The sequence below is a fragment of the Micromys minutus genome (assembly GCF_963924665.1).
Source record: "Micromys minutus genome assembly, chromosome: 11".
Classification (NCBI taxonomy): domain Eukaryota; kingdom Metazoa; phylum Chordata; class Mammalia; order Rodentia; family Muridae; genus Micromys; species Micromys minutus.
In genome coordinates, this window is record NC_137980.1 from 39,889,511 (window position 1) to 39,913,815 (window position 24,305).

The following is a 24,305-nucleotide window of genomic DNA, read 5'->3' on the forward strand; positions in this document are numbered from 1 at the left end:
AATTTTCCTTTTTCACCCCAGAATTCGGATAGTCGCCGCGAGGATGATTTCCCCCCCTCCCCCCAAGTCCGTCCACGCCTCGGCCAATCTGAGCCCGGATGCTAATTAGCTATGCTTCCCAGATGAACACGCCTTTGTCACATGTAGGGCCGGACTACAAGGCCCAGCATGCCTCTTCCCTCCCTGATCAATGAGGGCTTATTTAAATGATCTCTGAGGTCTTGGACCCAGGCCAATCAGCTGTCAGAGCTCATGATAAATCGCAATGCATTATTGATAATAATAATTACTGGGACATGCGCGTTCCGGCCGAAGGGGGGTAAAATTTCCCAACTCCAGGAATTGGTGGCGGAGAGGGGGCAAGTCACCAGGGCTCTTCCCGGCGCCCCGATGCGCGCACCATGTCGAGGCGCAAGCAGGCGAAGCCCCAGCACATCAACTGGGAGGAAGGCCAGGGCGAGCAGCCGCTGCTGCAACCGAGCCCCGACCTCGCAGAGGCGCCGGCGGCGGAGGAACCGGGTGAGTGCCGCTGCGGCCCCGTCCGTGCGCCCGGCCGTCCGTGCGTCCCGGGAGGGCGCTCCCAGCACAGTCGCGCGTCCCTCGAGGGCGCGGGTTCCGGGAGCCGATTCTGGAAAGGGGATTCCGGACTCTGTTCCGGGAAAGGAGAGACGCGGAGGGGGGAGCCTCAGTCCCCTCCAACTCGGAGGGAGCCTCAATCCCCCCACCTTTTTGCAAATCCCCCCAGTTCTCTCTTATTGTAAAGTTGATTCCACACTCTGCCTTTCCCTCCAGCTTCCAGTTCCATAATTGGTTTCCCTCGCCTGGATACATAAGTACCCCCCCTACGCCGGTAACTTGGGCTTCCTTCGCCCCCACTCTAGTGGCGCCGCTTTTAAAAGAAAGAGACCCCCCAAGTTCCCCACCCTCCACTACCCTCTTGGGGCCCTTGGGGGAGGGGCGCACCTCTGGGGACCCCCCCAGGAGGGCGATCTGTTGCACGCGCCCCTCCCAGGCCGAGTGGGGGGAGGGGGCGCGACCTCTCCCCACCCCCAGGCCGGGGTGCAGGCCACCCGCGCAGCGCAGAGGGCGGGGGAGGCTGCTGGGTTTAGTTCCCTTTCAGAGCTTTTATTCTATTTTTTTGTAATTTTAGATATTTTGTTTACTTTTTTTTCTCTCTGCTTTCCGCCTTCTCCGGGGGCTACGCCGCCTGCTGCCGATCCTCGCCCTAACCTTTCGGGGCCTGACCTCCAGCCATCTTTGATTTCCGACTATCTAAAAATAACCGCGGCCAGCAGGAGGGTGCGGGCCGGGGCGCGGGCAGCGGGTGCATGGTCATCCCCGCTCCATTATTTATTTATTTTCTTGCACGGATTCCCCGGGCGGCACTGCTCAGCACACGCCCGAGAGGTGAAAGGGGAGAGGTCGAGTTGCGGCTGACCCGGCCTGCGCCTCCACGGAGTTCAGGACCTCGACGCGGTTGGGACCTGCGGGCGAGCCCCTCGTCCCTGCCGCCGGACTGTCGCCAGAGAAACTGGGAACGTGGAGAGGACGGGGTACCCCCGGGCCTCCCGCTCGATTCCAGCTCTCCGCGTATGGTGGGCGGTGCGCGGAGAACTGCGCGCTCGGCTTGGGCGCTCCTGTTTTTCCGGGAGTGTGACCCTACTTTTCCCAAACTTCCCGAGTTTATCAAAGTTCAGTGACCTTCTACCTCATTGTATCCCCCCCACCTCCCCAGGGCAACTGGAAGGTCATGGCTTGTTTGAGGGGGCGGATGTGAGTTTTGGGGCTTTGGAGCATCCCACTTCATAGGGCTGGGCAGCTGGGATGGACTCTTTGTGCCTTGGCTCGGGGAGATGGGGGTGGGGGTGCAAATCGTGGAGATGCTGGGTCGCCTGGTCCACCTGGAACAAAAGGGTTAACCCTCAGCCCGCCTGCTTCCTCTGGAGAGGAGGGGCGAGCTCCGGGCCCTGACCCCTCCCCTGGTCCTGCGATGACCTCCCTTCCCCCTCCATTTGGGGTGAGCGCATACTAGTTTTTTGTTTTGTTTTTTTCCTATTTAGCTGATGGTTGGGACTCTGGGGGTGGGCGGAATGGAGGGGTAGGTTGCTATAGAAGGGCTTCCGAAATCTCCGCTGGCTGGAATCGCGGTTAACTTGGTTGCACCCAGAGGCCGCTGGGCGCGGGCTGCCACCGCGGTTTGGGAAGCTAGTTCTCTGCGGATCACCCGCGGTCCGAGCCCGGCCGCTGGCTTGCGGGCGCCCTCTGGAGACCGGTTATGTGCGGACTGCGTCACACACCTGGTGAGTTAGGCTAAGCTGGGTCGGAGACCGGCACCCTGGCGATCTCTGTGGGGGTCCCCCACCTTCCACACTACTGTCAGTGTTTGAGAATCTTCCCCAAGAATTCTTAAAATGCGTTTGCAGGGCGTTAGGGGGATTTAGATTGTGGTCTAGGGAAGAGCTTTTATTAGGAAAATTTTAATGGCTGCATTTTGGGTTCACCCTAAGTTTTAGATAGCTTCATCTTTTGGAAGCTTTTGGATCCCTCTTGGTCTGCAAGAGAATGCAGATCTTTTTTTTTTTTTTGCAAGGAAAATGAAATTCGGGCAATAATTAGCAGATCAAAAAATCCGCAGGTGGTCAAGGAGAAGGGGCTTACAGTACTTAAAGGAAAATTAGCATTTTCTCAAAAGGGTTCCAAATGCCCTTTGTGCTAAACTGGATTACAACCTTCAGCTATTAAGATTCCCAGGTTTTTAGTAATTTAGCGGTCCTCTCCATCCTCTATTGACCTGCCTGTGCTTGGCTTAGTTAAAGGTTTCAAGCGAGTTTAGTCTTCCCTATAGGGGGAGGGCGATTCTAATTTGCACATGGCCTTTTTTACTCATTTAATTGCATGTAAAATGCGCTCCCTAACCCTCCCTGGTGTTCAGCCGCCAGGAAATGATACTTTGTCACTGTTGATGTGGGGGTTAGCAGTTTCTGTTTGAAGTAGGGGACTAGGGAACCATTTTGGGGCAGCTGAGGCACGGTTGTTTTTGAATCTTCTACTTTTGGATGTAAAGTGTCAAGTGAGAATTTGGGGAAAAGGGTTTTGGCAGGATTTGGTAAAAGGATTGGGATTTCATTCTAGGTGTAACCTTGACTACTCACCCGGCTTTTGGGCCCTTGTATATGGTGGCAGTGCAGAGGTTTGTTATAGAATCAGATTGCGTGTTGATCTCATCCAGGATGACAGTTTTCACTGGAACATGGTGCGTGGCAGGCTTCAGCCTGGAACCTTGCGGGACCTCACTGCTCTTACAACTGAAGCAGCTTCAGTATTTTACTCTGGAAAGTTAATAGAGGTTCCTGGGTGGCCAGGGTCGGCCAGTGCTTTCACTTGACTTTACCCTTCACTTGACTTTACCCTTCACTTGAATCCATGGGGGTGTTTGTTGATGGCCCTAGAGCAATCGGGATTTGCTGTCCTTTGTAAGGGGCAGCCGAGGTGCTTGAAGCTGCTTTGGTTTGGTGACACCCCCCACCGTTCCCCCAGTCTGTCCGTGTTGTAGTTACGACAGCTTTCTAACCGGTTCCAGCCTTATGAGACTTGTCCCACAAAACCCAGTCCCCTTTTGATTTTTTTCAAATAGCCTTCAGAAACTGTGATGACAAGACTCCAGCAACCAACTCGGAACTAACATAGTTTCTTTCTTGGGGTTACGTGATTTGGGGGGAAAAAAACTAATAGGAGATAAATTCCGGAGGTTGTTACTGCCACTTTAGTCTACTTTTTTGCAAACACGCCTAAACAGGTTAAAGCCCTGATCCAAGGCTCTAACCAGCCTCGTTTCTTCCTCCCAGGAAGAGACACCTCTGAGCTCTCTTGAAGTTGGCTAGCTTGTTCCAGCTGAGGCAAGTATTCCTTACTTATGTGTGGCTTTATTTTATAGAAAGTGTTGAATTGCCGTGTGTGCTGCCACAGTGTGCATTCGGAGGACAGAGGGGTCATTGGGATCTGGGGTCCTGCGTTAGATGGGGCAAGCGTCTTTACCCGCTCTTGTCTTTCCACCTTTACCCTTTCAGAATCTTTTCCCTAGGCCCCCTGAACTTTAATCCGTGATTGCTTTTGATACCTGCAGCTCTTGATTAGCTAGAAACTTAGTTTCAGGTCTAATTTGACCTCTCTGTATGTAGATGTTAAGGCTTGCTGTATCAAACTGGTTTAAAACAGCTGGCTCTAATACCCAGAGACATAATTCTTTTTTTTTTTTTTTTTTTTTTTTTTTTGGTAATCATTTATCCTGGAGGTAGGGCAGGGCCTAAGGTAGTGTGTGCTTTAGGTAAACTCATTGTCTTTCTATAATACAGATAAGCCCAAGGCTCCAGGCTTTTATCAGGATACACAGATTTCTTTCTTTCTTTTTTTTTTTTTTTGTTTTGTTTTTAGTTGTTTTGAGTGTCTTCTGCCAGGGATTGGCCTCTGGTTGATTAGCTTTCTTCCTATACAATAGTAAGCGCATTTTCCATTCATCTGGCTGAGATTAAATCGAAGACCCCTGCTGGGTTTACTGCATTCTTCCAACTTACTGGATAACTAGATGCTGAAGAGATAACATTCCTAAAATTCGGGGTGGGGGATGGAGGCCACGCTGTCTGGCCTTATCCCTGTGGACTTTGCTTCCCTTCCCTTCAGGTTAACTTAAGCATAGCCAGCAATTGTTCCTAACGGGGTCCTCTTTCTCCTTGGCAAATACTCTGTTCCATTATTTGCCGGCAGTGGTATGGATGAGGTAGTTTTTTACTGCCTAAGCAAACATCGGCTACAGTTTTAAGTGGGATGTTACCGGTGCAGTGGTCAGGCGGGAGGGAGGGAAGGAGAGGCTTTGGGGCTTGTGTATACAGTGAGGGTGGTTGGCATCCCGGCAGTAAATCACTCTGAGCCAGTGCATCCTTCTGGGGCAGAGGAGCTTAACCTTTCTTGTGCCGTAGATCCCTTTTCAGCTGAAGGCTGAGCATGCAGAGGATACCGGAGAATGAGGTACAGCAATCTATGAACAATTATCAGAAATGAAAACATTTAGCCCTCTTGTCTTTCCCTTTGCAAGCGCTGGGAAAATGACAGAGGGCCCTGGGCTGACTTTTTTTTTTTTTTTTCCTTCCTGGCCATTTCTCCCCTAAACAATGCAGCCTGAAAAGTATTTACATAGTGTTTGCATTGCATGTGGCATGCTAAATCCCGGAGATTAAAAGCTTGGGGGTCGGAGATACTGCTCAGTGGGAGAGCCTACCCCATGTGGGGGTGAGGGGCAAATCAGAGGGTGTGCCAGACAGGATCCCTCAGAGCCTCCTACGTTGGTGTCTGTTGTGTATCTCCTTTATGGATATCAGGAATATTATGGTAATGTATACCCTTTGTTAATCAAATGACAGTGTGGTTGGAGAACAATTATTTATTTAGGTTTCTCTGAGGTAAGGTTTTTTTCTGTGTTACCCTGGCTGTTTATGGCATGCTATGTTTTGGCCTTCTAAAGACAGACCGGGATGTGATCCAGTGAGTATAGAGTGCTGGCCTGGCCCGCCCATCGTGCAGGAGGCTCAGCAAGCTGTAGGGTCTATCCAGCCCTGCAGAGCTTGCATTTATTGGAGCACTAGGGAGCTGGAAGTTAGATATCGGAGGTTCGAGGTCATCTGGATGCCGAGGATGAGGGAGGACAGTTAAAATCTGCACCAGGTAAAGCTGAATTGGAGTGAAGGGTGTGTTTGTGCAGGGCATTGATAGCTTCCAAAGTAGAGTGGGTGAGAAGAGAAGGAAGGGCGGATGGATAGAGAGGCTGCCATCACTGGGAGCCCTTCTGCCCCAGTTGGTGCCAATTTAAAGGGACCTTCTTGAGGGGTGGTGGTGGCACACTCTGGGACTCTGGAGACAGAGGCAAGCTAGTTTCTGGATTCCAGGCTAGCCTGGTGTACTGAGTGAGATTGAGGACAGCCAGGGATGGCTACACAGAGAAACCCCGTCTCAAGATACAAACAGAAAAGGGAAAAGGACCTTCCCAAAGTGCCCACACTGCTCTAGCCCGGGCTGCCAATGGGGTTTTTTTTTTTTTTGTTTGTTTTTTGTTTCCCTGCTTCCCTGTAGACACACCCACACCCTGCCCAGCCTGCTTCCTGCCTTTCAAAAATTCTTCTAAAAATTCAGGCAAGGCCTGAAGTGCTGGAATATTAAAATCCCTGTTGAGGCAGAGGCTAGTTTGAGGTTGCCTTGTGTGTTCCGGCCAGCGTGGCTTGTCACAGTTCAGACAACAGTAAAGACTCTGTGGTTCTCTTCTTAGAGAAAACAAAGTTATTTTGTTTTTTGTTTTTGTTTTTTTTTTTTTTTTTGTTTTTTTTTGTTGGTGGCTGTTAGTTAATGTGCAGACGAGTTTCTGAGGGAGATGATACTGTTCAGTCACATGTGCAGGGAGGCTACCTGTCCCCTTCTTCCCACAGGACTTTTCTTTAAACTTTTTTTTTTTTTTTTTCTCTCCCTGTAGCTGTAGACACCTCCTGAATGCTGGGATTGGAAGGTGTGTCCCACCTCGCTGGGTTATCTGGTGTGTGTGTGTGTGTGTGTGTGTGTTGTTAATGTTCACTGAATTCATACCTGATTAGTACTTGAGATGGTGTAGGTGCTGGGAATCAAACCCTGGTCCTCTGGAAGAACACCTGAGCCACCTGCTACTTGGGCCTTGAAATAACATTAACCAAGCAACCCTGGTCCTACACCTGAAAGTTGTGGTATTTAGACAGGATCAGGTAGCCCAGGCTGACCTGGAAGTTAGGAACCTCTCTAGGGCTGTAATTACAGGTTTACATCCTAATTTTAAATTCTTTGGTACCAGGTATCCTGTATCTAGGCCACCTCATGTTAAACAAGGATGATCTTGAACTTCTTCTGGTCCTCTGCCTCTTTGGGTGAGGCTATTCCAAGGGTGTATGGTCACATGACTTATTCTGTGCTGGTGTAGAATGCAGATGTATGCTTCTTGCTGCCCAACCCCAACCCCCAGCTTTTTCTTTTTTCCTTTTCCTTTTTGTTTTTTGTTTTGTTTTTTTTTTGAGAGAGAGAGAGAGAGAGAGAGAGAGAGAGAGAGAGAGAGCATGAGCGAGAGAGCTAGCTGTATCCCTTTATTAGCTTTTACTGTCTGCCTTTCTTGTACTGCGCTTAAAGTGTCTTGCTTCACGGCTTCCTATCCAGCAGGATCCCCTAGACTGTCTTATACTGTTGAGAAAAAAATGCTGTTTTCCGGGTGTATGAGCGAAAGACCTGACATGGGGTCCTAGGCCTCCTCTCCCCTCTCAGTGAAAGCTACTGGTACTCCGCCGCTCTGAGGGCCTAGTTACATCACATTGATACAGACTTTATTATCTTTGTGTATAAGTGTTTTGCCTGAGGGTATGTATATGTGGACATGTTTATGTGGACATGTATGTATCATGTATATACGGTGCGTGCAGGTGGGAAAAGGACACTAGATCCCTTGGAACTGGAGTTACAGACAGTCATGTGCTGGGAGTCAAACCTGGGTCCTGTGCAGGAACAACCACCTCTCATACTCAGTGAGCTATCTCCTGATAAACGATAAACTTTTTAAAGACTTTTTTAAATTTATATAACACTATTGTTTCCTTCAGATATACCAGAAGATTCCATTACAGATGGTTGTGAGCCACCATGTGGTTGCTGGGAATTGAACTCAGGACCTCTGGAAGAGCAGTCAGTGCTCTTAACCACTGAGCCATTTCTCTAGCTCCCCTGATAAACATACTTGGAACTCAGTGCCTTAGCAGTCAATATTTAGGGTGACTGTTGCTCCCTTAGCCACACGTACCTGCAAATATTCCATCCAATTCCTCGACCCAAAACTAGGGACCGTTGAAAGTTTTACTAAGGCTGTGCTAGATTGAACCTGGCAGCCATATTGGTAGTGGGGTGCTAGGGCCCTTCCCTGGCTCGTGAGGCTCTTGAGTTGAATCTGGTCTTCTTGCCACTTGTGGATTCTGCACTTGGGAGGGCAGTGAGTAGTTTGAGATCAGCCTGACCTATTTGACACTCTCAGAAAACTACACTGAAGACTCAGGGTAGGCCTGTAAGGCGACTTAGCTAGTTAAGACATGCCGATGACCTGTATGAGTCTCCACCTAGAGGTGGAGGAGAAAGCTAATTTCCATAGGTTGTCCTCTGACTTCCATATATATGGGATAACAGCATAAGCAAGCCCATCCGTGTGGCCACAGACCAATAAATAGTAAAGGGAGGAAGGCCTCAGGATCTGAGCATCAGACTGCTGAAGACATTACTTTTACACCATCTCAATGCTGAGAAGACCAAACAGAACAGTCCTAACTTGGATCTTCTGTATTTAACGTCTTAGGAATGGACTGGCAGCCCGTGGAGGATTTGTGGGGTTTCAGCATCCCCTTGCTTATCTAGTTTTCTTTTTCTTTCTTCACATAAAAGTTTGCTTTTAGAGTTTGACACCAGACTCTGTCCTTGGACGTGAAGTTTGTCAGCATTCTTGCCAGTCTTTGTCTGTAGCTTTTCCCATGGAGACGCATTTGTAGAAAGACCCTGGTCCTCAGATTCCCCCAGGGTACACTGTTCTGTATTCCAAGTGATTTTTGCCGTGGTACTGGGGATTTAACTCAGAGGCTGGGCAGGTTCTCTATTGCTGAGTTGTATCCCCAAACCCAGCTGTTCTTGCTAAGTTACCTAGCTGGCCTTTGGAAATAGGACTAGTGGAATGGCTGGAACTTGCTCTATTTTATCTAACAGGTTAGTCTTGAAATCCCAGGGATATGGCTGGCTACCTCTGCTCCTGGATTGATATGGTTAAAGGCCCTAGCTACTACCAGGCTGGTTCGGAACTCATGATCCATCTGTTTCAGCCTCCCAGGTCGCTGATCCCACAGGCTTGCCTAAACTGGGATGGATTGATGTCTTGTTGTCCCCTTTAAAGTTCTTTAGATCCAGTCCTTCCTGGGTGATGGATGCTCATCACCTAAGCTGCGTGTGATTTGTTTCCATTTTGCGTGGGTCGTGGTGGGAATCGGTATGATTTGACTCTGTTCCGATGTCTGTGGTGTTGGCTGTCCTGTCTGTTAGTCTGTGCAAGCCAGCACAGAGGGATGGGTGGGGTTAGTTTAACAAATTATCTAGTGGGGTGTAGCGGCACATGGCTTTAATCCTGGCTCCTGGGCTGGAGAGATGGCTCAGTGGTTAAGAGCACTGACTGCTCTTCCAGAGGTCCTGAGTTCAAATCCCAGCAACCACATGGTGGCTCACAACCATCTGTAGTGGGATCTGATGCCCTCTTCTGGTGTGTCTGAAGACAGGGACAGTAGTGTACTCACATACATAAAATAAATAATAATCCTAGCTCCTGGGAGGCTGAGGTAGGATGACTGTGAAATCATGCTAACCTGAGCTACAGAGTTCCTATAATAATAAAGTAGCTGGGTATTGCTGTAACAAGTGATCACAGGTTGGATGGATTGAAAACAGTCTTCATTCTCACTGATGTGGAAGGTCTGAAGTTAGTGTCAGGGTTCCTCCAGGCTCTGGAGAATTGGAGAGCTGACAGTATTCCTGTGACTTCAGCACTTGGTGAGGGCGGTTAAGTCTTTTCTCTTGAGGGCCCTGTTCTTTGGGACTGTGTCTCGCTATTTTTCCTTGGAGTGATGCTACACACTTGTGTTTAAGACCCAGCTGAACGTTCGCCAAAAGCCCTGGTATCCCATCCAGGGTGGTAATAGACTCTGGTAATCTCAGCACTCTGGAAATAGAGGCAGGGAGAGTTAGGAGTTCAAAGCCAGCCTCTGCTACAAAGCAGGTTTGAGGCTGCCTGGGTTAAGTGAGGTCCTGTCCAGATCAAGTCGTGTACACAGAGAGTCATGGGGCATGTGAGGCTTGCTTGTGCCTTCTAGGGAGACATAATTCCCCTTATCCTGTTTTGGTCATTTAGGTATGGGGACTTAGCGCCCCTTACGGTCTTCCGGAATCAACATGGTGATGGAGAACTGTGTATTTCTGTAAGTCATTCTGCAGCCCTTCTCAGGGCAGCATGCTCACCTGCTTTTCTCCTTCCACAGGTGCCCCAGGGAACGGCGATGAAGTCTCAGAGGACTCCATCCCGGTGAAGCGGCCCCGGCAGGAGGACACCCACATCTGCCACAAATGCTGTGCTGAGTTCTTTAGTCTCTCGGAATTCATGGAACACAAGAAAAGTTGCACTAAAAACCCTCCCGTCCTCATCATGAATGACAGCGAGGGGCCAGTGCCTTCAGAGGACTTTTCCAGTGCTGTCCTGAGTCACCAGCCAGGCAGCCCAAGCAATAAAGACGGTCTGCAGGAGAACGGCGGCGGCTCGGAGGACTTGAAGGAAAAGCTAGGCACGGACTCCATCTTGTACTTGAAGACAGAGGCTACCCAGTCACCCACACCCCAGGACGTAAGCTATTTACCCAAAGGCAAAGTAGCGAACACCAATGTGACTCTGCAGGCGCTCCGCGGCACCAAGGTGGCAGTGAACCAACGGAGTGTGGAGGCCCCTGTGGCCCCGGTGCCCGCTGCCCACAGCATCCCATGGGTCCTGGAGCAGATCCTGTTCCTGCAGCAGCAGCAGCTCCAGCAGATCCAGCTTATGGAACAGATCCGAGTCCAGGTGAACATGTGGGCCGCCCAGGCCCTCCACTCCGGGGTGGCTGGTGCAGACACCCTGAAAGCCTTAAGCAACCACGTGTCTCAGCAGGTCTCAGTGTCCCAGCAGGTGTCTGCTGCTGTGGCCCTGCTCAGCCAGAAAGCCTCAAACCCAGCTCTGTCTCTAGATGCCTTGAAACAAGCCAAGCTACCTCATGCCAGCGTCCCCTCCACAGCCAGCTCCTTGTCCTCGGGGTTTACACCCTTCACCCTGAAGCCTGACGGGACTCGGGTTCTCCCCAACTTCATGTCTCGCCTCCCGAATGCCCTGCTACCTCAGACTCCGGGCTCTGTGCTCCTACAGAGTCCCTTCTCCACTGTGACCCTCGACCAGTCTAAGAAAGGAAAAGGGAAACCCCAAAACCTCCCTGTCTCCACGGTAGATGTCAAGGCCAAGGACGAGGGCGTCCTCGGTAAGCACAGGTGTAGGTACTGTTCCAAGGTTTTCGGGACCGATAGCTCCCTTCAGATTCACCTCCGCTCCCACACTGGAGAGAGACCTTACGTGTGCCCTGTCTGTGGTCACCGCTTCACCACCAAGGGCAACCTCAAAGTCCACTTCCATCGACATCCTCAGGTGAAGGCAAACCCCCAGCTGTTTGCCGAATTCCAGGACAAAGGGGCAGCGAGCACCGGTCCTCACTATACACTCCCTGTCCCTGTAGATGAATCAAGTCTCTCTGTAGACACTGAGCCTGTCCCGGTCACGGGAACCCCTTCCATAGGGCTACCTCAAAAGCTCACTTCAGGGCCTAACCCCAAGGACCTCATGGGTGGCTCCTTGCCCAACGATGTTCAGCCAGGGCCTTCTCCTGAAAGCGAGGCGGGCCTTCCAGTACATGGGGTGGGGATTATGCATAATCCCCCAAGGGCTGGGGGCTTCCAGGGCACTGGGGCCTCAGAGTCAGGGTCAGAGACCCTGAAATTGCAGCAGCTAGTGGAGAACATAGACAAGGCCACTACTGAACCCAACGAGTGTCCCATATGTCATCGGGTCCTCAGCTGTCAGAGTTCCCTCAAGATGCATTACCGTACCCACACAGGGGAGAGACCGTTCCAGTGTAAGATCTGCGGCCGGGCCTTCTCTACCAAAGGCAACCTGAAGACACATCTTGGGGTTCACCGAACCAACACAGCCGTAAAGACCCAGCATTCGTGCCCCATCTGCCAGAAGAAGTTCACCAACGCCGTCATGTTACAGCAGCATATCCGGATGCACATGGGGGGCCAGATCCCCAATACGCCTCTTCCAGAGAGTCCCTGTGACTTCACGGCTCCCGAGCCCATGGCCGTCCGGGAGAACGGTAGTGCCAGCAGTGTCTGCCAGGAAGACGCAGCGGAAGGGATGGAAGCCGAGGAAGTGTGTTCCCAGGATATCCCCAGCGGCCCCTCAACAGTCTTGGCGCTGGTTCCCAATACCCACCTGGCATCGCCCTCTCTGGGCTTTCCTGTGATGACTCCCCTGAATGCTCAGGGGAAAGGGGCTCTCCCCACTTTGGCCCTGCAGCGGCAGAGCAGTCGAGAGAATGGCTCCCTGGAGGCTGGTGAAAGTTGCCTGGCCAATGACTCGTCCTCGCACATGGGTGACCAGGAGTGTCAGAGTCATAGCCCAGATGCCACTGAGACCACGTGCTACCAGGCAGTGTCCCCTGCCAATAGCCAAGCAGGAAGTATCAAGTCCCGGTCTCCTGAGGGTCAGAAGGCCGAGGGCGTCGAGAGCTGCCGCGTGGACCCTGAAGGTGAGGGAACTTTGGATTTCTCTTAATGTTCTGAAGCAGTTAGCTACTCTGTTCAGGGTCTAATAGCTTTTTATCCTGCACCTAGTAGACCTTCCTTGTTTATCGTAGTTCTTGTCGATTTGAGTGTGTACGATATTAAAAAAAATTCTTTTAATCCCCTATGTGAGCCACTTCAGTGCCCAGCAGCCTACATGCACGGAGGCCAGGCAGTGGTTAGGAGCCACAGTTTGCTCTTGCATGGGACACTGAGGCCCAGGGGGACGAGCCAGTCATAAATCCCAATCCATGCATGAGGAATATTGGTTCTGATATTTTTTCCCTTTGACGCTCTGGGAACGTGGGTGATGTGACGCTAGCCAGCCATAACATAGTAAGTGTGTTTAGGGAAGTGGGCTGTGGAAATCAAGCGGTATTGGCCTGGTTTTGAGGTCTGGCTATGAAACACACAGTTCGGATATGAAAGGCAATGCCTTATTGTCTTTAGGATCAAAGAAGGGGCCTAGGTATGGCTTAACGGTGACTGTAGTCATCGGGGTGCAGAGATTCCAGCCTAGGGTGTCTTTCCTCTGGTCGACATGCCCCTAGCTTCCATCCCATTTCTTTAAGATGGGGTCTCCTTCACTGTGTAGACTGGGATGAAGCTGTGTACCCCTATATCTGGCTTTTTTCGGGGGCTGGCAGGAGGAGAGTCATTTGGGCTCTTTGTGTAGAGCAGTCCGGGCAAGCCTTGCACCTGAGATCTCTTCTGTCTCCTCCCAAGTAGCTGGGATGGTGAGCCGGAACCTTAAAGGTAATGTCTTATGCTGTCTTAGGTGTTATCTGTAGGGACATTCCTATGCTAACTCTACTTTAAACCATAAAAAAAGATTTAACGTCTCCATTTTCTTTGTAAATAAGATCTCGGAGGCCAGGCTAGTGGCTGCTCATCTGCCTCATACACGTGACGATCTGGGTTTAGCTCTCTGGAACACATGTGCTTTTAAAGGCCAGGTGTGCTGAGGTGTGTGTACCTGGTGTTGGCGGATGGGAGACAAGATGACCCCTAAACTCACTGGCCTTGTAGCCTAGACCACTGGGGATATTCTAGACACATGAGAGAATCTGTCTCAAAACAGGTGAGTGAACACCAACCCTGTGCATTCGCGCTCGCGCGCGCGCGCACACACACACACCTAAAACCAGTGAAGCAAGTGACTACTGAAATATAGTTTCTCTAAGCAAAATTTAGCAGGCAACTGGAGCATTTTGTTAAACAGTGAGTTGGGTGTGAAGTGATAAAAGTTTGGATTTCTCCCCTTCCTGTTAGGTCGAACCAGCCTCCCTTCAACATTTATCCGAGCACAGCCCACCTTTATCAAAGTTGAAGTACCTGGCGCCTACGTGGGACCCCCCAGCATGCCCTCAGGAATCACACCTTTGCTAGCATCGCAGCCACAGCCACAGCCACGCCGACAGGCCAAGCAACACTGTTGCACGAGGTGTGGCAAGAATTTCTCATCTGCCAGTGCCCTGCAGATCCATGAGCGGACACACACAGGAGAAAAGCCTTTCGTATGTAACATTTGTGGGCGGGCCTTCACCACGAAAGGCAACCTAAAGGTAGGTTCCGACGGGTGTTGGTGTGTGACCTCTGTGTGCACAGAAAACATTCATTGTGGTTCATGTGTCCCAGATGTTACAAACCCAGCAACCTCAGAGGCAGAGGCAGGGGCATTCTCTTAGTTCGTGGCCAGCTTGGTCTACGTAGTAAGACTAGGTTATCCTGGAACTTAAACTGTAGACCAGGCTGGCCTCAGAGACCTTCCTGCCTGTCTCCTAAGTGTTGGGGTAAAAGTCTTGCTTGTGTAGCCGAGGCTGGCTGGAACTCATAATCCTCCTGACTGGGATTACAGGTGTGAGCCACCATACCTGACTGCTTGTTCTCTTGTGCGCTCTCTCTCTTCTCTTGCTCTCTCGCTCGCTCTCTGTGTGGGTCTGAGTGTTTGCAGGCATGTATATGCGTATATGTGTATGTGTCTGCCACGTCAGAGCCTCGTGCTCATGGAAATCGGGCACTTGAGTAAATTGTTAATGAGCTAGCTTACCACGTGGGTTCTGGGAGTCAAAACTTGGGTCCTATAAGAGTTACTGAGTGCTCTAATCACTACACCATCTCTCTAGCCCCAAATTGTGATGCTCTTGAACTTGGTAACTACAAGAAAGCGTAGTCAGATGTAGTGAATCACCTGGAGGGAAGGGTGCAGTCATTGGCTGGGTAGATAGATGGCTCAGGGTTAAATGCATTTTGTGATTCTTGCAGAGGACCTGAGCTCAGTTCTTGGCACTACTTAAAAAAGAAAAAAAAATACAGACTGCACGTTGGTGCTGGGTGAAGCCAGGCTGGCAAAAAGCTTTTGGGACATCTCTGTCACCTTCTAAACCAGCCTTGGGAGTTCCACCTCCTAGGAGGTGAAGGCAGTGGGCAGGGAGAACCCATATTAAATGTCAGTCTCAGCTAGGAGAGATTCTTGTCTCTTCCGTTGTCTTCTTTGTGTGTTTTCTGAGACAGGGTTTCTCTGACCCTGGCTGTCCTGGAACTGGCTCTCCAGGCTGGCCTCAAACTCAGGAATCTGCCTGTCTCTTAAAAAAAAAAAAAAAAAAAAAAAAAAAAACCAAAAAATTAGTTGACCAGAACATGGGACTAAGAAGTGAGCTTGCCGGGGCTGGAGAGATGGCTCAGTGGTTAAGAGCACTGGCTGCTCTTCCAGAGGTCCCGAGTTCAATTCCCAGCAACCACATGGTGGCTCACAACCATCCGAAGACAGCTACAGTGTAGTCATATACATGAAATAAATAAGTAAATCTTAAAAAAAAAAGAAGTGAGCTTGCCTTAATTAAGAAGGCCGTTTATTAATTCACCGGCCCTGCATGGCTGTTGGAAGTGCTTTTCTCCTTGAGGGATCTGAGCAGGTGAGGTGCCTTGGTCTCAGCAGTGGATGCTGGAGTCAAATCTCCTGCTTCCTGGGAAGACGGGTGTACATTGCTACCCCTTTGCCAGCAGCTGCTACCCGCAGTTAAGACCCGGGCCCAGAGCTCATGGGCTGCCCGGGAGCCTGCCACCTAAGGAGGCTTTTGAATGTCAGCCAGGGGCTGGTGAGATAGCTCAGTAGTAAGGAGCACATAACTGCTCTTGCTGAGGGTCTGTTTCATTCCTAGATGCCATGTCCGATGGCTTAGCAACCACCAGTAGTCTCGACTTTGGGGACCTGATGACTCTAGCCTCCACACATAGACAGAATTTAAAAGAAAAATTAAAAGACAGTTTCACCATATGGTCCTGGCTGTCCTGGAACTCCCTCTGTAGACCAGGCTGGCCTTGAACTCAAGAGATCCAAGTGCTCAGATTAAAGGCATCAGCTGGGGATCGTGGTACCCATATAAACATGTTCTCATCTGTACAGATAACCTGAATTTTATTAATTTCTGGCTTACTGATACAAGATCTGACAGTAGCCCAGGGTGCTCCTTCACCCCATGGCGTGTGCATGAACCCAGGTGATTTGGGCCTACAAGCAGGGGACCATCTAGTGAAACACTCTCTGTAATGTCCCCTCTTTCCCCCCACAGGTACACTACATGACTCATGGGGCCAACAATAACTCTGCCCGCCGGGGCAGGAAGTTGGCCATAGAGAACACAATGACCACGCTGAGTGCTGAAGGAAAGAGAGCCACAGAGGTGTTTCCCAAGGAGCTCCTGTCCCCCGCGGTGGGTGTGGACCCTGCCACGTGGAACCAGTATACCAGCGTCCTCAATGGGGGTCTGGCCATGAAGACCAACGAGATCTCTGTGATCCAGAGTGGAGGAATTCCCACCCTGCCTGTGTCACTGGGGGCCAGCTCTGTGGTGAGCAATGCCACGCTTTCCAGGCTTGATGGCTCCCAGACCAGCGTGAGTGGGGCCATGAGTGGGAACATGGAGAAGCCCGCCGTTCCCGACGGGGTGACCAAACACCAGTTCCCTCACTTTCTGGAAGAAAATAAGATTGCGGTCAGCTAAGGAGAAAGAGGCCGCTGGAATGAGATTCTAGGATCTGCTTCATTGTTTAGTTTTGATAACCCATCTCCCCCCCCCCCTCCCCTTCTTCCTGGTATGCAAGGGATGTGGCTTTGTGACCATATAGGTGACATAGCCTTGGGCAATCCTACAATCTCTATAATTGGGCTGTTTTCCAAAAGAAGTGAAAATGAACGGAGAAAAAGTGAAAATAACAAAACCAAAAAAAAAAAAAAAAAAAAAAAAATGCCCAGAAAAACAACAAAAACAAACCAAAAAGAAAAAAAAAATAGAAAAAAAAAAAAGAAAATCAGACTTTTTTTTTTTTTTTTTAATATAAACATTTTGGAAAGAAGCGGGTTTTTTGAAAAATAGTTTTGTTAATTTGGGACAAATTGTATACTAGAAACTTTGTGTGACCTCATGGCTGTTTCCAAAGACTGTCACCTGTTTCGAAGTGAAACAGTTGGGACTCAGTTGGACCACAGTGGAAGTGACAAGTGCTAACCCAGTCCTGGGGTGAGGGCACTGTGTCCTTCCATGGTGACTAATGCGGGTAAATGTAGGGATCTGGTTTTATGCCTCCCGACCCTGTCTTCATTTTCTGCTTATTTTTGTTTTTGTTTTTTAAATGTACTTTAAGAGAGAAGAATGCCAGAAAACTAAGGTGGTTCAGTTAACCCACACCTTGGGTAGGAAACCCTCCGTGCACACGCATACCCTGGTCCCTCCCTGGTAGTCCCTGGGGAGCACACAATTATCCTGCTTATTTAAGAGTCCTGAGTGCCACCTACACCCCCTCATCTCCCACAAACCACCTTCTTCCCAGACAGGCATCAGAGTGGGGCTCCTCAGGAGATACTATGTGGTTGTCTTCAGTGTCTGCTGCATTGGACTGTGTTTCTTCCCAGCAGCTCTAGGATGGTCTCCTCTCTTCCACATGGTATCCTTTCTGTTTATTTTGATTATTAAGATGTTCACACCCACCCGCCCACCCCCTGCCATCATGAAGGCTGTAGAGTTGAGGCCAGCAAGTGTTGGATGTGAGGGCTTTAATTTATCTACCTCAATTATCTATTTTTGTAGCCAAAAAGTCTCTATTTTGCTATTTTTGTGACCACCCAAGTATTGCCAGGTCTTAAACCTAAGAGTTGTACTGGTGAGAAGGACCTCCCCCCACCCCCCAAGCTCAAGAAGTCTTCATGGTTGGTTCTTTGGAGCTTTTGTTTTTAATTACATTTTTGTTTGTGTAATAATTCTGAACAGCTGTTGTAAGAGTGTTCCCGATGGTTTGATGAGGAAGGAGAGACTGACTTCTCCAGTTTCCGGGAAGAACATTTCTTTCTGCCGAGGTTAAATGCTGTTGCCAAAAAAAAGATGGAGACGCCCCGCAGCGTCTCCTGAGTTGTTGCACCTGATTTTAGGATCCAAAACTTCTGTTGCTTTTTTTTTTTTTTTTTTTTTTTTTTTGTTTTTTGTTTTTTTGCCAAGTCGTGCCTTTCCTTCTGGGATTGTAAGTGAACCCCGTGATAAAGTGTTCACTGGTTTGTCTGCTCACCTGTTTACACTGTGAACACACCAGCCGTGGCTTTCTCACACCCCGAGAGTGAATGTGTGGACTACGCCATAGTTTTACCTGCTGATACTGTATGTCTGAAAATAAACTGAATGTTTTTTTTCCCTCTTCTGTCGTTTGTGTGTGTGTGTTTTTCTGATATGTTCTGTTTCCATAGCATTCCCCTGACTAATTTTAGAGTCGACATACACGTATGTGGTTAGGTCCAGTCTGGACCTGTGGGGGTGAGTGAGAGGGTGAATCTCGGGTGCATTTATATTACATTGTTCTTACGGACATGCACATACGTTTGTGGAAGACTGCGTCTGGAGGCCAGAGGACCACTTGGTGGAATTTCTTCCCACTAGTGGGTTCTGGGGATTGAGCTCTGGGGCCATTGCTTGCTGATCACAAAGTAGGTCCTGGTATTTTTTTTTTTTTTCCTAGTGTAGCAAAGATTGGAGGATGATCCATTAATACTGAACTCTCCAGTCTGGTGGACATACAACGCAGAGCACACAAGAGTGACTAGGAATTTGTGGTTCCAGGTATCACTTGGCAGTGGAGGTGGGGGATGCTTAGTGTCCGAGGAGCCATTTTCGATCTTGCATTACGTCCATATATGAGTAGCAGCTAATTTGGCCTGTTGCTTCAAGGGGCTTTGCCAGTAAAGACTGCTCTCTGGAGTCGGTTATTCAAAATAAAATGTTTAAGAGCATCAGTTTTGCAGAAGGGGAAAGGGAACAGCATAAAAAGTGAGCTGACCTGTGATTGGGATTGAGATGTGGAGACTTTGCAAACCTGCCCAAAAGAATGGGTAGCCTTTATGTATTAAAATGAGTAAAGCCTCAGGGAAGCGGCTTCCAGCCTAGCAAACAATGGTAACAGTTTAAAAATTCACTATGGAAATGCATTCTAATGCTAAAATGCATTTGACCTTTTTTTGGGGGGGGGGGAAAGACCCTGAACTTCCAAGAAATTGGACTTTTGCCCCATCTTCCTTCCCCACCCTACAGCCCTCAAGCTAAACAAAACATTTAAATTACACACTATCTGGTTTGTTGAAATGAATTTACTAACTGATGGAAAACAGCTGATAAGCCCTGCAGGTGGGACCATCTGCATTTCTGTGACCGCCCTTCATAACAAAATAGCTCAAAGCTAATGCGGGTCCAGGTTATCCTGACTGGTGGACCAGACCGGGTATCCAATTTCAAGGTCTCCTGCGACCTTCCGGAAGACCCCTCTTAGGAGTCTCCTGTTGGATGTAGTCTGTTCCATCTTGGTTCCAAGCAGGCCCTTAGAACTTTGAGATGGAACCCTTCCTTGGATTCCCCTGCACTTCCTGGAAACATCCGAATTGTAGTTTAAAGCCAGGTGTGGGCCCACACCCATAATCCCCACCTTTGAGGAAAAAAAGGTAAATTCAAGGCCAGTCTGCACGATACAGAGTTTGAGAACATAGATCCTGGAGTTACTTGGCAGTGCATTCCAGAAATGAAAGGGATTGGGGTAATTTTAAGAATTATTTTATTGGCTATTTTCTGTATCTACATTTCAAATGTTATCCCCTTCCCCCTCCACTTGCTTCCATGAAGGTGCTCCACTCCCAGTCACCCTCTCCACCTCAGTGCCTTGGCGTTCCCTTAAACTGGGAAAACACGCCTTCACTGGACCAAAGGCCTCTTCTCCCACTGATGCCAGACAATGCTGTCCTCTGCTGCATGTGCAACTGGAGCCATGGGTCTCTCCATGTGTGCTCAATGGCTGGTGTTTTTGTCCGTGGGAGTTCTGGAGGGTTTGGTTGGTTGTTGATGTTGTTCTTGCCATGAGGCTGCAAACCCTTTCAGCTCCTTCATGCCTTTCTCTAGCTCTTTCATTGGGGTCCCCCTGTTCAGTCCGATGGTTTAGCCGCAAGTATCCTTATCTGTATCAGTACGACTCAGGCAGAGCCTCCATATCTGTGCGGCCAGGAAGCACTTCTTGGCATGAGCAATAGTGCTTGGGTTTGGTGGCTGCCTATGGGGTGGATCCCCAGGTGAGGCAGCCTCTGGATGATCTTTTCTCCAATCCCTGCTCCTCTAGTTGACCTTGTATTTCCTCCCCTGAGTGTTTTGTTCTTCCTTCTAAGAAAGATGGAGGCATCCACATTCTGGTCTTCCTTCTTTTTGACCTTCATAAGTTTTGTGGATGGTTTCTTGGGTATTCTGAGCTTTTGGGGGGGGGGCTAGTATCCGCTAATAAGTGAGTACATACCATTTCTCTCCTGAGCTACATAGGGTGAGGATAGCCCCGTGGAGTCTGTTCCCAGTCCCACCTGCTGCCTTCATCTGAGCCTGCTCACAGGTCAGATTCCTCCCCCAAAACGAGTCTTGGTTCCTCCTGAGCCTCCACGTTCCCTGACCCCTTCCCCCCCAACTGCACTTACTGAACTCTGTGCCATACCACATATGGCATATATGTGTGCTTGCATGGGCACACATGCAGGACGAAACCTAGGACCTGGCCCCGATGTGTAGAAATGGAGAGGAAGTAAGCCATCCAGCTCAGCTGGCAGAAGAATGGTGCTTTTCCCTCAAAGGTACTTCTGATGTCTTCCTTGGGGAATTTCTTTGGAATCTCAGTTACGTGTATCTATCTTCTTTTGCTCATAGAAAAAAAAAAAAAAAGGACAGGGACCCTGGCAGAAAACATCAGCAGAAACTGATCTTCATAGCGCAGCATCATTTATATTAGTTACAAGATGTTACATCTTGAGGGACTTGACATACATAAGCACTTAAAACAATTGTGTGTATTTTTACTGTTTTTTTTTTTTTTTTTTGCTTGCATGTATATTCAAATAACTTGCATTCAGTACCGACAGTGGCCAGAAGAGGGCATTATCTCCCCTGGAACTGGACTACCGACATTGAACAGCCGGCACAAGAGAGCTGGGAATCGAACCCAGGCCCTGTACAAGTGCAGCTGTTGCATGTCGTCACCAATGAACCATCTCTCTGGCCCCCTATATGCTGTTTTTTAAAAAATTATATATATATAATATATATACCAGGCTGGCCTCAGAACTCAAATAGCCTGCCTCTCTACCTTCTAAGTGCTGGAATCAAAGGTATACACCACCAAACTCGGCTCCTGTCTGCTGATTTTTTTAAAAAAGGTTTTTATTATAATTTTTAAAATAGCAAATGCCTGCGTGTGTGCCCCATGTGAGCAGGTGCCCTGCGAGGCCAGCAGAGGGTCTCGGATCCCCTGGGGCTGAAGTTGCAAGTGTGTCAAACAATGGTGCTCTTAACTGCTGAGCTGTTCTCTGTCGCCCTGTTTTTCACAATAACCTTTCTGAGATAGCGACAGACTGACCGACACAGAGCCCGTGCACGCGATCAGTGGCGGAGCAGGGCTGTGTCTGGGTGAAGGCGCAGCATTGAGTCTGTAATTGTGATTTAGGAACACAGCTGGAGCGAGGGGTGTGATCGATGTGCAAGAGGGTGTGTGGTGGTCCTAAACCTGCCCATCTTCGCCACCCCCGCAATCCCGGCCGAAAACTCGGGGGGGACCCGATCGTGAGACACAGGGTGCAGCAGAGGAGGCCGGCTGCGTGTGCGGGTGGCCGCGGCGTGGAGGTGGGGTGAGCAGGGCGGGGTGTGTGCACACGGCTCGCAGCGAGCTGGAGAGAATGCCCGGGGTGGGGTGAGTGCGGCGGGGCGCGCGCTCGCTCGCCCGCTCTCGCGCGCACGGACGCGGCGGGGGTGGGCGCGTGGCCGGGGGTGGGGGCGCGCGTGGCGAGGGGGCGCGCGGCGCGGACCGGGGCGGGGACACTGCGGCGGCCCCGGGGCGGCGGGCGCGCGCGTGGGCGCAGCGCGGAGCGGGGCCCATGGTGCGGCCGTGTCCGTCGGTCGGGCCGCGCGGGCGGCTCCGCGCGTGGCCCGGCGCTCGCGACCTCGCCCCTGCGCTGCGGGCCCGGCCCGCCCGGTGCCGGCGCCTCCTCCCCTTGCCCCGGGGCGGCGCGGAGGCCGCGGGGAGCGCAGGGGGCGCGGCGGGCAGCGACATGACGGACAGCATCCCGCTGCAGCCCGTGCGCCACAAGAAGCGGGTGGACAGTAGGCCGCGCGCGGGGTGAGTGACCGGGCCGCGGGCAGAGAGGAGGGGACACCTGCCGCGGCTCCTGGGAGCCTGTCCGGGGATGCGGGGGATCCCGCCCCCCCGCGGGGGTGCTGGCGGCCGGGGCGAGTCAGATCCCCTGGGGACAGGGATCGAGCTAGTGAGAATGCAGAGTCCTAGGCTGCGCCTCCACTCGCCAATCGGAGCCCCTGGGGGTGGGACCTGGGAGGTGGCATTTCTTCGGGCCGCGCAGGTGAGGCGCTGCGGCTGGGCGGGGCCTGCGGCACCCTCTCCGGGGTTCCCAGAGGCTGGGCCGCGGGACGCCCGAGCTGGGTGGGGCGGCTAACCAGGTATCAGTGTGAGGAGGAAAGATGCCAGCTGCCATCTTGTGGGCTCTTTGTGCCTGGCTTCCCTGAGGCCTCAGCTCTGAGGCACTACTCCATTCTACCGAGTGGGAAACGGAAACGGAAAGCCTGGGGGTGGGGGCGGGGGCGGGAAGGTGCTGGAACGCGGTTCCCAGGTTTCCTGTCCCACACTTCCTGCGGGTGGGTGGTTGTGTTTGTTGGCTTTCTTATGGATTTGGGTTTTGATGGTGCTAGGGACCAAACCCGGGGCCTCCAGCCTGCTGGGCACTATACCACCGAGCTACACCCCTAGCCCCCAGAATGTGTGTTTTTATGAAGACACCCCACCCCAGTCACCCGCCATAAACACTTTAATTAGTAAGATCAGCAGACTAATGTGCCGCGCTTGATTCCCGTCTCCATAAGAAATGCAGAGACCGCGCCAGGTGATTGTTTTGAGAATCTGACTTAAACAAGGTCTTGCCTAATAGGTATGCAGGTGCCTGAGTTTACCTGGGGAACTTGAAGTCCATCCCTGACCTCATTTAAGGTTGAAATGAGAATTTGGGGTCTCTGCAGTGGCCTCTGTTCACAGATTGAGCCACCTGCTGACTTTTGAAATGTGAAGAAGGGACCTGTATCCTGAACGTGTCAGAATGTCCTCCGTGGTCCGGTGTGATCCTTTATGTAGTATTTCATGGTATTGGGCGCTGTGCACAGGATAACGGGGTTGCTGTGTGGCCCTTTCTAAGTGCCTGCCGGCCCTGGGGTTCTGATAGAAGCTGAGGTCCTGTGCAGGTAGAGGCTGTGTGTTCCCCATTGTTTCTTTACTAGTGTTGGGGGTTGGGTTTAGCCAAGTGCTGTGAACCTCTCAGCTATCCTCAGCTTCCTCTGCCTTTTATTTGAGTTGGGTTCTCACTGGAATTCTCCTCCTGGCTCTGAATGCTCTCTGAATCCAGGAGGGACTTCCTTGTGACCCTCCTGTCTCCTGGTCAATTAGGTGGGATGGCATACCTGTGCCACTAGGCCTAGCTTTTGTCTTTCCCTAGGCCCCCTACTGATTTTAAATGGCAGTCCTGGTTGAGAGCCTGGGTCAGTGTGCATCAAGAGAGTTTGAGCAATAGGTTAAGAGTGGTTGGTGGGTTACAGGATAGAATGTGCTTTGTCTTTCAGAGGCTTAGGGAGTAGGGCAAGTTGTTTTATATTAAAAAAAAAATCATGGGTGGCAGTGGTGGCACAGGCCTGTAATCCCAGCACTCAGAGGCAGAGGCAGGTGGATCTCTGTGAGTTCAAGACTGACGTGGTCTACAGAGTGAGTTTACAAGACAGCCAGGACTACACGGAGAAACAAAAATCAGTTGGATATGGTGGCCCAGGTCTGTAATTGCAGTGGCGGCAGAGGCAGGTGGGTCTCTTGTGAGTTCCGGAGTAGCCAGAACTACACAGTGAGACCCCATGGCGATGACTCTGTAGAGAGATGTTTGCTGCTGGGCCTGATGACCTGAGCTTGTATCAGAACCTGTGACAGAGATGGATGCAGAGAACCAGCTTTAGCCGGCTCTCCTCTGACCTCTCACACCTTGGTGTTTCCCGGCACCCACACACACCACATACAAGGTACATTGTTCCTATTTTGTTTTATTTAAAGTCTGATTTGCAGGCTAGAGCGATGCCTTAGCAGTTAAGGGCTCTTGTTGCTCTTGTAGAGACTGGGTGTAATTTCTGTCAACTGTCTGCATGGTGGCTCTGAACCAACCCTTCATTACCCTGGTTCCAGGAGATCTGAAGTGCTCTCCTGACTCCTGTGAGCAC

At 50.6% G+C, this 24,305-nt stretch overlaps 2 protein-coding genes across 6 annotated transcripts in view; both read left to right on the forward strand.

Moving 5' to 3' along the window:
• Positions 1-401: 401 nt before the first annotated feature.
• SALL4 (spalt like transcription factor 4) lies at positions 402-16,741 on the forward strand (the record flags this gene model as incomplete). 5 transcript variants are annotated; one of them, XM_080925600.1, is made up of 4 exons in its annotated part: positions 402-543; positions 10,113-12,458; positions 13,765-14,057; positions 16,065-16,741. In XM_080925600.1, 4 exons carry the CDS (start codon positions 402-404, stop codon positions 16,494-16,496), a joined length of 3,213 nt encoding a protein of 1,070 aa, XP_080781726.1. In that variant the 3' UTR covers positions 16,497-16,741. The 5 variants fall into 5 exon arrangements, with proteins under 5 accessions (XP_080781726.1, XP_080781728.1, XP_080781729.1 ...); XM_080925602.1 differs by having other exon boundaries at positions 10,113-11,144; XM_080925603.1 differs by having other exon boundaries at positions 10,113-11,132.
• A 5,145-nt stretch (positions 16,742-21,886) lies between these two features.
• Positions 21,887-24,305, forward strand: part of ATP9A (ATPase phospholipid transporting 9A (putative)) — a 96,964-nt gene continuing 94,545 nt past the window's right edge. The window contains exon 1 of the mRNA XM_080924919.1: positions 21,887-22,164. Within this exon, the coding sequence (XP_080781045.1) occupies positions 21,923-22,164 (242 nt within the window). The 5' untranslated portion in view covers positions 21,887-21,922. The remainder of the gene's footprint in view (positions 22,165-24,305) is intronic.